The sequence below is a fragment of the Enoplosus armatus genome, chromosome 22, assembly GCF_043641665.1.
Source record: "Enoplosus armatus isolate fEnoArm2 chromosome 22, fEnoArm2.hap1, whole genome shotgun sequence".
In the NCBI taxonomy this organism is placed as follows: domain Eukaryota; kingdom Metazoa; phylum Chordata; class Actinopteri; order Centrarchiformes; family Enoplosidae; genus Enoplosus; species Enoplosus armatus.
In genome coordinates, this window is record NC_092201.1 from 888274 (window position 1) to 902827 (window position 14554).

Below are 14554 nucleotides of genomic sequence, written 5' to 3' on the forward strand. Positions count from 1 at the left end.
TACAACTACATAAACTCGTTCATAGGAATCGTTCATGTACAGCTCGTGTAAAAACATGAATTTGCTCGTGTACAGAAGCAGATCGATGAATTTTATATTGCCGCATTTGTGACAATTCAGGATGATGACTAATTGATTATGCAACGCTTTCCTGCGAGCGATACTGTGAAGGAGCCGTCAACCAGTAACGAAACCAATCAGTGTGAGACGACGAGATCTAACTGTAAACACTGTCCCATCAATTCTGCTGACGTGAAAAACCACAAATCCACTTCTCAGCCGTGGACTGTGTACAGATGTTTCTGTTCTTCAAACCTCTGGATATTGTGACGCCCCACTTTGTTCTGTCTCGCTGTGCATCTCAGTTACTGTTTCCACGGTTTGAAATCAGTTTGATGTTCAGTGCATTCCTTGTCTTTTGGTTGATCTAATACAGTTAGATTAATATAGTTTTCCTTCGGCTTTAAATTTCTTATATTTTCCCAGAAACTTCAGGATGAATTTGGTTCGTGTGCGTCCTCTTCGGTTGACTTCTCTGTGTGAGATGAATTACATTTAAAATGGCATCTAAAAAAACTTTTGTTCTGAGGCAACAAAACCAAAATCTGACATTAACTGAAAGCTGAAAAGTGAGTTTACGTCTTGACCCGCAGTAGTTTGACAGAACTTATCTCAAAGTCCACTTACTAGTTAAAACTTCAGAAAAAGCTAATAAGGGAACCTTTAGCCGTTAGCGATGAGACACAACAGATTAAGCTAACGTTACAAAACTGCTCTGAAACGCATCTTATTTTTGCACTTCTTGTAAATTGTCTGAAAATGTAGGAAAAGAGAAGATGGATCTTCGTTTTATCTCTACAGAGATTGGTTTAGCCTAGCTTAGCACAAAGACTGGAAGCAGGGGGAAACAGCTAGCCTAGCTCTGTCCAAACGGTGGACTGCTGAACTATTTTTTGCTAAGCTAGGCTAACCACGTCCTGACCTCTGTTCTAAAACACAGACAGGAGACTGACATCCATCTGAACGTCTCACTCTCACAAAGACAAACGTTTTCTTCGGTTTTGCCACAGTTTCACCTCCGTACACGTGCTAATCTGTTTCAACACTAAAATCACGAAACACAGACGCACAGCGGACTCGGTCACTTCACCCGCACTTCATTCACCTGTTATGGGAACCAAGTCCGATAATATCACAAACACCTGAAGTCATATCAGTGTGACTGTTCCTCATCGTACCGTCGTAGTGTTAGCTCACTGAACTAGGATCAGCCGGCTCAAAAGGAGGAGGCAAATAAAAACTGAGACATCAGATTATTTTGGAAGAGCATGACCACTCGAAACCCGGCTTCATGAGATGGTTGTTGAATATTCAGGCTGCTGCAGCCTGTTTTTATTTTAGGTTTGCTCATATCTAAGAAAAACTTGCCAAATAAATTTGTTTGTTCATTGATGGTGAAATGTGTTGATTTATTTTTTTTGATATGGCGATAAACTTTCTGTTAGAACCAATAAAGTGTTTACTAATCATGATATCAAACCTCCTGCTTTATTTGCTGCTCAACAGCCGAACTGACAGAAGTTTGTTCCACCTCACAAAAGTACATTAATCAAGTACTGCACTTCAGTACACATTTGAAGTACTTGAGTCTTTTCATGCCTGTTTCTTCTCCACGACATTTCAGAGGGAAATATTGTACTTGTTATTCCTATCTCTCTGACAGTTTTGTGCAAATGAAGATTTGTCATTGTGTAAAGTTTTCTTGTGACCTCTGATATAAAATCAGTGTGTAGTCGAGTGTCTCCTCGTCAGTTATCACTTCCACCACTTTTCACTGAAATCAAAGCTTAGAGAAAAGTCCAAAACCTGAAAACAGATTTGTGTATCAGAACTTTCTCTCCCATTAATCACCTCACCACCCCTCAGATTTGTCTTGAGACCCTTTGGAGGGGCCCGACCCCTAGGTTGGGAACCACTGGACTAAACTAGCTTAGTGTATATAAAGAAGTGAAAACGATACTGGTTTTAGAGCGAGAGTACTGTAATGGTGAACATCACATTAGATTCAGTGATCACCTTTATTTGGATCACAGATTTGACAAAAACAAAAATATTTTTACACTTTTTCAGGTAAGAAATAAAATTTTCAATCTCATTTTTTGTCTCTGCTCAGTTGCATTTTCTTCAACGTAAATGAATTCCAAAACAAAAATAAAACTGAAGCAAACATCTTCTGCTTTTAAAGATCCGTGTACTCGAGTCTGAGTGTTTTTAGCGTCATGACTTCCTTTGCTGTGGAGTGAATTGTCTTTAAACGTAGTTCTTCAGCCTTTAATCACAGCGATCGGCCTCAGTTTGATCGCCTTCTTGCTGATTCCAGCGTCGTGACACGTGTTGACGACGTCCGTCACGTTTTTGTACGATTCAGGAGCCTGAAAACACAGAAAACTTCAGAAACAAACCAAAACAACAATCACAGTGATGATCGTCTACATACAGAAGATATTTAGTGCCATGTAACCGATTCACACAAATGAAATAAAAACTCTATTCTTGAATGTCTTAACTTAAACAAAACAAAGTATTATATATTCAACTACTAACAGTCATCGTACTGAAAGAAGATATTTTCCTCACCTCCTCCATGACCAGTTTGGGTGAAGCCACTCGGATGGCGATGCCCTTGTCGGCCAGTTTGTCCAGGACGTCCTGGAAGTCCAGGTTCCTGCGGGACTTCGCTCGAGACAGAGCGCGACCCTGAAAGGACAAACGGAAAATAATTTCACGTGCTGAAACAAACATCCAGCGTTCAGATCAGATTTACGGTGAATATGAGCTTCGTCATGGAGGCTACGTACGATACATTTGGACTAAAGCTGGAGATCATTTCCACCGTCACAAAACACTGACTGTGAAATAAAACCTGCAGACTGATGTGAGCTGATAAAGACTCGTACCGCTCCGTGACAGGTGGTGCCGAACGTTTCCGTCATGCCTTGTTCTGTCCCCGTGAGGACGTAACTGCAGGTTCCCATCGTCCCTCCGATCAACACCGGCTGACCTGTGAGCTGAGGACGACAACAAACGGTGAGCCAGCAGGTTTAAATCCTCGTGAAATCATTCGTTAAACAGTCTGAGGAGTTTTGCACCTGGTAGTCTACGGGGATGAGGGGGTGGTGTGGGGGGAAAGCTCGGGTGGATCCTTTGCGGTGGACCAGCAGAGTCCTCTGCTTCCCGTCCACTATGTGCTCTTCGACTTTGGCGATGTTGTGAGAAACGTCGTAGATGACGTGCATGTCCAGGTCGTCCGGCGTGGTGGCAAACACTTTGGAGAAGGCCTGAGAAGTCAAGTCCCAGTCATGAGAGCTCAAAGCGTTTCGGACAGAAAGCATCAAATAAAGAGTCACTTCCAAAGTTAAGGCAACACGCTGTTAAATGTTCGGTCCTGCTTCCTGAGGCAGACCCGGTCCCGGGTGTCCTCCGGCGCTGCAGGTGTGCTCACCTGTCTGGTGAGGAAGGTCATGGACGAGCGGTTGACCCAGGCGTAGTTTCCTGCCGCAGCCATCCCCTTCAGGTAGTCCTGTCCTTCCTGTGACGTGATGCGAGCGCACGCCAGCTGACGGTCGTTCACCGTGATCTTGTCCCTCTTCATCGCCTTCTCCATGGCAACCAGAGCGTCTGTCAACCACGTTCACCACATTTAAAGTGAAATGTCTTATGTCATCATTTATTCAATTATTTAAAGGACTTTTTCTGCATATAAACAGTAAAACGATGATCTTTGTGTTCTAGAATAATAGTTTCACTTAAACAGCGTCATACTTTATTAACTTGCCTACATGAGACGTCAGTGTGTGCTGACATCACGCGTGTGGAATGAGGACAGTTTAAAAGCTGCTGAATAAAGACAAACAGTGGTGTCCTCCAGGTGTGTGTGTGTGTGTGTGTGTGTGTGGTTCTTCCTACCCGTGGCGACCTGGTGTCCGAGGCCTCTGCTGCCGCTGTGGATCATCACACACACCTGACCTTTGTGGTCGATGCCCATCTTCTTGGCGGCGTAGTCGTTGTAGATCTCATCCACCACCTGGATCTCAGCGTAGTGGTTTCCTGCTCCCAGAGTCCCGAGCTTCAACACACAAACACACACACAGGATGTCTTCTGAGCTTCTGAATAATTACATATCACATATCTTCTGTCTCGAGACCCCTCGTGGTGCCTGAACCACCTTCACTGAAAGACCAGAGTCCCTTGTTATCGGGACCCTCGTACCTGCGGCAGGCCTCTCTTCTTGGCCTTGGAGGAGACTTTGTTGGGGTCGGCCTGCAGCATCCTGCCGTACTCCTCGCAGTGCTCCTTGTCCTCGGCCCAGGCGTAGCCCTCCCTCAGAGACCAGTCCACCCCCATCTCCAGAGCCTCCTCCAGGTCCCTGAACACACACACACACACACACACACACACACACACACACACACACACACACACACACACACAGGTAAACAGGTGGAGCAGGTTTGTTACGTGGTCTAGACTCAGTCCTGGAGTCCTTCTTACTTGGCCCCCATGGGGATGACCCCCTTGGATCCGACTCCCACTGGGATGTGGTCGAACAGCGACTGGGCCAGCTGCTCCTTCACCGGCTGGACGTCTCCCTCGTCCAGGTTCGTCCTCAGGAGACGGACGCCGCAGTTTATGTCGAAACCGACGCCGCCTGCAGGAACGAGTGCTGATTTATTATAGAGTCAGGCGACGCGAACAGATCTCAGCTCAGATGTTTCTCAGTTTCAGCCGTAAAGGAACAAGAAATGACAGGAAATATGGAGTCCGTTTATGACACTAAAAGTCATTGACATCAACAAAAGAGTCCCAGACATTAAACAATAAGTTGCTGACAATGATCTTTCCCAGTAAGTGTGATATGAGAGAGAAACCACAGCTCTGAAGTCACTTCCTGGTTGTGTCTTTGATGGTGTGCTGACAGTATGTATTAAAAATCATTTCAACTTCAATCAATAATCAAAGCACTGAAGAAACTCACCTGGAGACACCACAGCATCTGGGTCGTTCATGTCGAAGGCCGCCATGTTTCCGATCGCAAATCCATATCCAGAGTGGACGTCTGGGAGGCCGATGGACCTCTGTGGAACGATTACATACAGATTCATTTTCTTTAGGAGTTTATAAAGAGCATCCCATCATGACGTCACTCACGTGTACGATCCCAGGCAGCGCCGCCACGTTCCCGATTTGTTTCATGGCCGGAAGGAACCCGCCCACACCTGAAGAAACACAATAAGTACAGTGAAACCTGTGGCGGTGCCTTCAGGGGTTACAGAGATCAGGGGAGCCGCTGACCTCCTCCTCGACAGGCGTTACGAAGCTCCTCAAACATCAGTTTCTCCAGCGACTCGTTCACGTAGAAGTTTCCTTCAACCTGAGAGAGAAAGACAACTGTTTTAATGCTTTTAGAGATGCACAGAAAGACAATACTGATTTCTCTACTCCAAATTCTTTTTAACATGTGACATGAGCAGCAGGGTGGACTACCAACCGTGCAAAGTGGGCAACGGCCCCAAAAGCTCCAAGCTTACTGTTAGAGTCAATTCGTCTGTGTTAATTAATTGAATTGCTTTATTTCCTGATCTTGAAGAAGGTCCCTGTGTCAAAATCCAGTTTTAAGACCTTCATTCTTTCACTTTTGTGTTCACATGTGTAAATGTATGTGTGTTTAATCAAATGAATACACACACAGCAATAGATGATGAGCTGACAAATGATTTACCCACATTATCTACCTGGTGCAACAACAAACTTCATTTTAATATTAGTGCTGATATTAACAACATCAGCTGACAGATATCACCTGATGTGTTAGTAAATTACTGACCTCCATGTTCTCAGGGTGGAAAACTGTCTCTGGCTTCATCACACAGCACAAATTAAAATATCTTCTAATATTTACTTACTTTAAAACACGACTTATTTTTCTTTGTTTGTCTCAAATCTTTTAATAACTACATTTATGGGATCCAATCAAAGTGTTTGTTTATATTTTTATTTTCAAACGTATCAGGGTTTTAATCTCTCAATATCAGATTTCAATTAGAAAACATGTTAATTGTAATTTCGGTTCATATATATCCTCAATATAAACTACAACTGGATGAATTTTACATTGACTCATATCAGTAGGATCCACCCTTTAAATCGGCTAACATTTTATTGCTGATAGTTGCATCACTGAGCAACGTCAGCAGGTTTTAACTTCGGTTGCGGCAGATTTCTGATATGATTTAATTGATTATTGTGACTACATGAAATTTTCAGAAGGGAGTCCCTGCCTGGCTAAAGTCTACATAACTAGCCAACATGTGCTAACTGGCTGTATAGTTAACTGTGGCTCCGTGAGCTAAGCAGCTAGCCACGCTAACAGCTGAAAGTGTGTCCAGAATCTCACCTGCATGTTGGGAACGAAGCCCTTTTTAATCCTCCAGCAGTTCGTGCCGATCTTATCCAGAAACTGCAGCTCATCGTTATAATTTCGACTCATTGTTCTGATCGGAAAAGGTTTAATTTAACAGAATTTAATGCTGCGTTTCACCGGCTGTCTGATGCCCAGTGCCAACAGTCAGAGCGGTACGGAAGCCCGCTGACGTTTTGACAGTAAAACGCGGTTGTTAATTAAGCATGACTCATGAAAAATGTACTTTTAAAAGAAAAGAATAAAATGTCGACTGTGAAAGTGTTTTGCTACAACTGCAGAACTCATAAGGGAATGTATGTTAAAGCTAACATTGTATTCGTAAGTTGTAGTGCTAACAACTAAATTGCTCGCTTGCCGTAGTTGTAGTCATTCTGTTGAGTCAAGTTGCGCAGAGACAATCCAAGCAAAGCCGGAAGTTTACACATTTACATTTACAGTTAGAACATGTTTATCATACTGTCAACAATAAAACATCATATGGTTAACAATAAACCAAAACAAAATAATCTTATCTTGTGTAAATCGCTAGTTGTTAGAAGGTGCTTTACAAATAACCTTGGTTTCCCTGAGGAGGGTTCTTATAAAGGTTCCAACCAGAACAGAACAGGCCATCAATGAAAGCCCCTCTAAAATAGTTTCACGGCTTCTAGGTATTTTTAAATTAGCAAAAATATGGGGCCCGTATTTTTTCACTATTGCATTTTGAAACATGCTAACAGGGGGTTGATCTCGAAAATCTTTATTCTGAAAACCGGAAATCGTGTGTTTAGCAGCGCTAGCTTTGACTCCGCTGTCTAGTCGCTGCTGGTTTGTTTACAGTGCGATTTATCAGAGAAGTGTCTAAAAACGACCTGGATATTATCACTTTCATTCTTCATGTAAGTGTTTTTCTGTTGGACTTTGAAGCTCGGACTGTTTTCATCACCAAAACGCTCGTTAAAGTCAACTAACCGGCAAAACACTAAGTTAGCGTTAACTACACTAGCAAGCTGCACTGGTACGCAGCAACTTAACTAAACGTTAGCTTAACGTTCAGACTCTAGAAACTAGAAACGAAAACGAAACATTTCATTTGTTATGAAATAAGCCAGATTTTATGCCCGACTTGTTCTGGAGTTCTTGAATCTGTTCCTGTCTTATTTTGCGATATTTAGCTAATGTGTTGATGATTTTGTCCCTAACGTTAGTTAACGGAAATTAAAGTTATTTGAATCTGAATTTCGTGCTAAATTACAAAGTACAGTCTGGTTTCAGGCTAACAGAAAGCTGCAGTATCCCAACATGGAACACTACATTAATGAGATTCCTGATGGGATGTTGTGCTTTAATCAGCTAACCCTTCATCCAGAAAGAGAGCAATTTCATGACACATGGGGTTTTTGTTTTAAGTCCTATCAGCAGGATAACTTTGTACATAAGAATGGACAATTATAGGTGTAAGATTATTTTCATTCAAGTAGTTGTAGTTCCTGAGGAAAATACACACACTTTCAAAGATGGTCTGCTTTAGCAATGAATCTCTTTCCACCAAACTCCATTAACTTTCCACCACATTTTAGTGAAAACTGTCATATTGAGTTATCGTGCTAAAAAGAAAAACGGCATTCAGTCCTGTTTGTTTGTAGAAACAGATGAAGGTATAATATGAGGTATGCTATATGACCAAAAGTATGTGGATACCCCTGTCAAGAAAGAGTAGTAGTTCATCAGAAAATACAGATATGTTCAGAGATGTTCTGTTGTAGAAATAGGCATTTTTCCACCAAACTCCATGAACTTTTTATCAAATTTGAGTGAAATCTGAGATAAGCTAAAGGTATAATAGTGTGCTGAAAGGCCAAAAGTATATGGACGCCCGTGTGCACATATTTTAGTGTACCTTTGGTCTGGGTCTATTTTTCATGGTTTTATTAAAAATCTAATACCAAACTCCATTCACTTTTCATCAAATTTTAGAGAAACCTGTTTTTGTGCTAGCCTAAAAAAACTAAATCCAGTCCTGTTTGGTTGTAAGACAAACAAACAAAACAAAAACAGATACACAGCACAGGTATCATCTTAGGTATGCTATATGACGGGATAGTTTAGATATCTTTTAGATATTCAGTGAACATTTATACTATACAAACTACAGAAGCAGTACTAGCTTCTCTATTTCTTGTGTGAGTAAATAAATTAATCATATGAGGAGGATTATGGTTGATCTGTTTGATTGTTCTTGTTAAGTCTGTTCATGTTCATTCATTTGTCGTCTTCAGCATGAAGCTGCGGGTTCGGATCAACCGGCAGACCAGCAGGGTGGAGTTACTGGGAGAAGAACCCAGTTTGACAGAGCTCATGGATCACATCAAGGGGACTGTTTTACCTTCTCATGGACTCAGGTGAGACACCAGCCCTGAGACGGGATCCTCACACGTAATAATGGTTACAGTGCAGGCAGAACAGTCGACCTCCTGACGTGAGACAGTTTTCTGTTTCTCCCTCAGAGCAGAAACAGACTTCAGTTTGTCTCTGAACGGCTCGGAGCTTCTGTCAGACACCGGTCAGACTCTGTCGTCCTGCGGCATCGTCTCCGGAGATTTGATCTGTGTCGTCCTGCCTGAATCTGCAGCCGCCAGCTCCACCAGCTCCACCAGCTCCACCAACTCCACCAACTCCACCAGCTCCAGCAACACGACGAGCAGCAGAACAGAGAACCAGAGGCAACATCAGAACCCACAGACCCGACAGACGGCTGCCATGACGTCCAACCAGGTGAGAGGAACCGTCTGGTAAAAACATGCAGAGGTGGAAGAAGTACTCTGTAGAAGTACTCTGTAGTAATACCACAGTGTAGAAACACTCTAAAGTATTAGCATGACTTTATATTCTGCTGGGCAGTTTGTGAATTTGTCCCCGAGGAACAATAAAGTTTTATCTTAACCTGTAATAATATAATAAAAATGTATTTGTATATTATATTTTGCATTATTAATCTGAATCTGCAAAGTAACTGAAGTTATCACATAAATGCAGAGCAGTAGAAGTAGAAAGTAGCAGAAGTACTGAAGTGCAGCTGAATCTGTTTGTACTCGTCACGTTGATGAAAACTCAAACTGACACCTTCAGTTGAAAACAATCCTCACAGTAAACTCAGCAGCTGCCAGTGGAGCTCAGCATATTAATGCCGAGTCATCTCACGGCATCATCAACAGCTGACTGAGCTGGTTTCAGCTGAAACAGTGTGAGTTGACAACAAACCACGAGGTTTGTCTGCTGAGACTGGTTGGCGTGGCTCACAGAAACGCACCGTGGTAAAAGACACAGGTTCTCGTGGATTTAGGAGCAGTAGTAGGACCACTTCCCTCGCTCATCATGCTGAAGGTTTGTCTCTGAATATATTTGTCCTGCCTGGTGCTTGTTGAAGCCGTCGTGGCTCAGTTGGTGGATCTTGAAGGTCTCGTTGTCTCTAAACGTCTCTGTGATAAACAGCCCAGCAGCACAGCAGCAGCAGCACTGACAGAGTCTGAGACCACCAAGATGCCGGTCTCCGGACCTCCGGTCTCCACCTGGGAGCCGATGCTGTGCAGCGAGGCAGAGGAGGGTCAGGCTCCTCTCTCTCTGGAGCTCCTCTACCACTCGGCCCAAACCACGAGTCCCAGCGACGCCGTCATGGTGGCGGGAAACCTGCTGATGCTCGAAACCGGGTTCGTCCCTCAGGTGAGACTTCAGGCCACCGGGGGGGGCTTCTTCCTGCTTCTTAGTAAAGTGAAGGTGACGGAGGAAATACTGTGTGTCCAGGGCTGTGAGCTGAAGTCCGGAGAGATGCCCGCAGGGTGGAGGTCAGCAGGTGGAGTCTACAGACTGCAGTACTCCCATCCTCTGTGTGAAAACAGCCTGGCCATGGTGGTAGCTGTGTGTATGGGCCCCGTGCTGGTCATCAACGGTGAGGTCATCATCAGGATCAATATTAAAAACCTCTGTCAGGTCGAACCTTTTTATTTGACTTGCCATGCGCGGACTTTTATACGTTTTATTTCTTGTAACATTAAAGCGTCCAAATATCTGAAAAGTGGAGAATGTATTTGGAAACACTTTTGGCTCATATTCTGTTTCTGACCCGTTTCAGCGACTCTGAAGGTGAACGAAACCGTCGACACGGTCCGCAAACTGTGTCTGAATCCCTCCGGCCACGTGACCGACGAGTGGCCAGGTACGCGCCTCTGATTGGTCGACGTGACACCAAACCGGCGTCGGAACGTCTGCCGGCAACTCACGATAAATGTCTTTGTCCTTCAGGAGGAAGTGCAGCGGCAGCCTTCAAAGACCTCAACAAGCTGTCCAGGACCTTCAAAGACCAGCTGGCGTACCCGCTGATCGCTGCAGCCAGAGAGGGTGGGTCTCAGGCAGACAGACAGGCAGGCAGGCAGGCAGGCAGGCAGGCAGGCAGGGAGACAGACAGACAGGCAGGCAGGCAGACAGACAGACAGGCAGGCAGGCAGGCAGGCAGTGAGATAGGGAGACAGACAGGCAGGCAGGCAGGCAGGCAGGCAGGCAGGGAGACAGACAGACAGGGAGACAGGCAGGCAGACAGACAGGCAGGCAGGCAGGCAGGCAGTGAGATAGGGAGACAGACAGGCAGGCAGGCAGGCAGGCAGGCAGGCAGGGAGACAGACAGGCAGACAGACAGACAGACAGACAGGGAGACAGACGGACAGGCAGGCAGGCAGGCAGGCAGTCAGACAGACAGACAGACAGACAGGCAGACAGACAGACAGGCAGGCAGTGAGATAGGGAGACAGACAGGGAGACAGACAGGCAGGGAGACAGACAGACAGGGAGACAGACAGATAGGGAGACAGACAGGGAGACAGACAGATAGGCAGACAGGCAGGCAGACAGACGGACAGGCAGACAGACAGACAGGCAGGCAGGGAGACAGACAGACAGGGAGGCAGACAGGCAGGCAGGGAGACAGACAGATAGGCAGACAGGCAGGCAGACAGACAGGCAGACAGGCCTCTGATGTCTCTCTCGTCTCTCTGGTGTCTCCAGCGATGGCCCTGCCGGTGGCCTTCGGTCTGGCTGCTCTTCCTCCGGAGCTCCTCCTCAGAGTCCTCAGACTGCTGGACGTGGTCTCCGTGGTCAGACTGTCTTCAGTCTGCAGACACTTCAACATCACCACAGCCGACTCCACGCTGTGGAGACACCTGTACCGCCGAGACTTCTCAGGTGAGACCGCAGGAAGACCTGTCGTGATGTTTGTGCTGGTTTGGAGTTTTATAAGTGCAGAAAGAAACCAGTTTGTCTTCTCGTTGTCTTTGTGGATGAGATCATCAATACATTAATAAACTCGTCCCTGTTGTGGTTCAGATTCAGATCTCAGCAGACCCAGAGACACAGACTGGAGAGAGGTGAGGAACTCATTAAACACACCTGAGATTCACCTGCAAAACAATGAACCCATTTATTTATTATTAAAATGAACCCTTAAATTAAATGATGAATAATGATCATCATAGATTAATGATGTAATAAAGTTATATTTAACATTTTCTATCATGATCTTTGTTTCAGCTTTACAAACGTTTCTTTAAGATCCGCATGGAGCTGCGACGCGACGCTCGTCACCACTCCCTCCCTCCGTACCACCGAAACCCCCGAGACATCTTCAACCCCATCCCCGTCCCCCTCCACCCTCCGCTGCCCGGCATCATCGGGGGGGAGTACGACCAAAGACCCAACCTCCCCCGCGGCCTCCTCCCCCGCCCTCGCTTTGACCCCATCGGTCCCCTGCAGGACCTCCACGGGAGACCTCTGAGCGACCTCCGCAGACTGGGACCGGCGAGAGGACGACCTGCTGACGTCCGACGAGGTTTCATCTGATTCGCGTTGGTTCTTCTTCTTCTGCAGTAATAAAACTCACAGAGTTCATTTATGGAAAGATAATATTTCACTTCAAAGCCGCAGGTTCGCCGTTCATCAGTGTGTGGTGGTTTTATTAAATGCTCGTGTGTGAATATAATATATGTAATACAACATCGACTGGAAAGAAGAAAGCTCTGAAAGATGTTTCCTGCATTAACGCATCTTTACGTCCTCTTTTGTGGAGGATCTTCAGTTTGTATTCTGCTCCTTTGTTCTTCAGTTAATTTGTGTTTAATAAAATAACTAAACACAGCAAACAGGTCTCTGTTGCCCCTGGGGGCCTGTGAGCAGCTTAATCAGCTGTCAATCATGATGCACCCCCTTTTTATAGCATCAAATATCTCAAATTAAAATTAAAATCAGAAATGAACTCTTGAACAAACATCAGCTGGTAAGAACTACCTGAAATGACAGAAACCATCTTCGATTTTTTAGTTTGGCCCATCCGCTAACATGGAGGGGGCGGGGCTTATGACCTATTCTGCAGCCAGCCACCAGGGGGCGATCGAGACGCTTTGGCTTCACTGTCAGGGAGCTGTCATGTCGGCCATCTTTATTTACAGTCTGTGGTTGTAATACACAGTCATTGTTTAATTCACCTGTATGGAAGCCCATTTAGGCCAAGACATGAAGAGATACATGAAATGGCAAAAACAAAAGTACTGGAGGTAAATCAAAATTATGAGATAGTAATCATATATCATATTATATATATATATATATAAGTTAAAAGTTTGACTTAGTATTTCATAACTTTGACTTTCTATTATAACTTTGACAAATAAGAGTCAAACTTTTGTCTTCCTATTTTAAAATGATGACTAAGACAGTAAATCACAATTTTGACTTCCTATCTTATAATTTTGACTTTGACTCAAGTGAGAATTTAGACCGTTTCATAATTTAACTGAAAAGGTTAAATGTATGCCATAACTGTTACATAAAGCTAATCTTTTGCACCTTAACTGAAACATGGAGGTTGTCTCATTACTCATCTGATAATAAGAGTCAGACACAATAAATATCCACTTTACTTTTAAAAACGTATTAAGTTTGAGGCACGTTAGGTTACTGTGTATATTTTAATGGGTTATTACTCCCTTAAAACTATGAATCCTCACATAGAATCCATTACATAAAGGTGAATTTATTACGTGATCACATTTATAACATGTTCATGAAGTTATCGTGTGAAAAACGTGAAACGCTGGATTTCTGTCTGCAGCCGCGGCCAGGAGCTCGTGAGGCAATGACGTCATCTTTTGTCTTAAAACAAAGGGTGCACTCGTTTAAAGGCGACGAGGTCCCGTATGTAAAGGCGGAGTTTATTGTGGCGCAACACCGGTGTTACGCTGAATTCTGTTACGCATCAGATCCTGTGACCTGATTATTCAGCTGTGCCACAACTACATGTGTTTTATCACCATTTAAAGTGTGCTTTTATAGTACTGCAAGAAGATGATCATCCCGGAAGTCATCAAACTATCACGTCTGGTTCAGTGTTTGTTTCTGCAGTGTCACAGGATTATCTGTAATCTGTACCGGTAACCCCCCCCCCCAAAAAAAACCAAACAAACACTGAAACTCTTCTGTAACTGTTTGGACTTCATTTATTCCGTTATTTAAAAGTTCCAGGAAAAATTTAAAACTAACGTCAACTAACGTTAGCTTTAACCGTAGTTAGCTAGCTGTAGTTAGCTAACAGCCGGGTGCTAATTTAAACCTCGACCGGGAAACTGAAGTCTGTGCCTCAGAAAGTAGGAATGTTCATGTTCATCACTTTACAGGGAAGTAATAATCTATTATCCATTTCCCGGTAGTTACCAAAGCTCATTTCTTTTCTCTCCCCCTCCGCCGGCCGGGCGGGGACTCTCCTGTTTGCTGCTACCGTCTAGCGGCAATGCTAACAGGGGTGCGTCTGTTTCACGACCCGGTAAGCACCGGACAAAGTAGAACAGCAGCACTTTTTCTGAATTAATAACTATAGTAATAACTAATAATTATTTCTCGCTACATCACATATTGACAAATACATATAATGACAAAAAGTAAGTAGTAAAAAGTCATGACCCAAAATGCGATCAATGTGGCTTCAACAAGTACCAACATTTAGATGGGAAATGATTTGATTTCAGTAAATTAGAGCAGAAACTCAGAGCTCGTCC

General features: G+C 44.2%; 2 protein-coding genes across 2 annotated transcripts; one reads left to right on the forward strand and one right to left on the reverse strand.

Moving 5' to 3' along the window:
• Positions 1 to 1534: 1534 nt before the first annotated feature.
• On the reverse strand, positions 1535 to 6611 carry rtcb (RNA 2',3'-cyclic phosphate and 5'-OH ligase). Its single transcript, XM_070929144.1, has 12 exons — positions 6456 to 6611; positions 5354 to 5432; positions 5210 to 5277; positions 5037 to 5136; positions 4553 to 4709; positions 4271 to 4427; positions 3967 to 4126; positions 3503 to 3678; positions 3150 to 3338; positions 2958 to 3068; positions 2638 to 2757; positions 1535 to 2432 (listed from the first exon to the last, which is right to left on the reverse strand). The coding sequence occupies exons 1-12, from the start codon at positions 6546 to 6548 to the stop codon at positions 2325 to 2327; spliced, it is 1518 nt and encodes a 505-aa protein (XP_070785245.1). The 5' UTR covers positions 6549 to 6611; the 3' UTR covers positions 1535 to 2324.
• A 658-nt stretch (positions 6612 to 7269) lies between these two features.
• fbxo7 (F-box protein 7) lies at positions 7270 to 12771 on the forward strand. The gene is made up of 10 exons (XM_070928965.1): positions 7270 to 7360; positions 8741 to 8863; positions 8969 to 9236; positions 9954 to 10181; positions 10263 to 10407; positions 10591 to 10674; positions 10761 to 10856; positions 11517 to 11693; positions 11835 to 11875; positions 12039 to 12771. The coding sequence occupies exons 2-10, from the start codon at positions 8742 to 8744 to the stop codon at positions 12345 to 12347; spliced, it is 1470 nt and encodes a 489-aa protein (XP_070785066.1). The 5' UTR covers positions 7270 to 7360; position 8741; the 3' UTR covers positions 12348 to 12771.
• The last annotated feature ends 1783 nt before the right edge of the window (positions 12772 to 14554 follow it).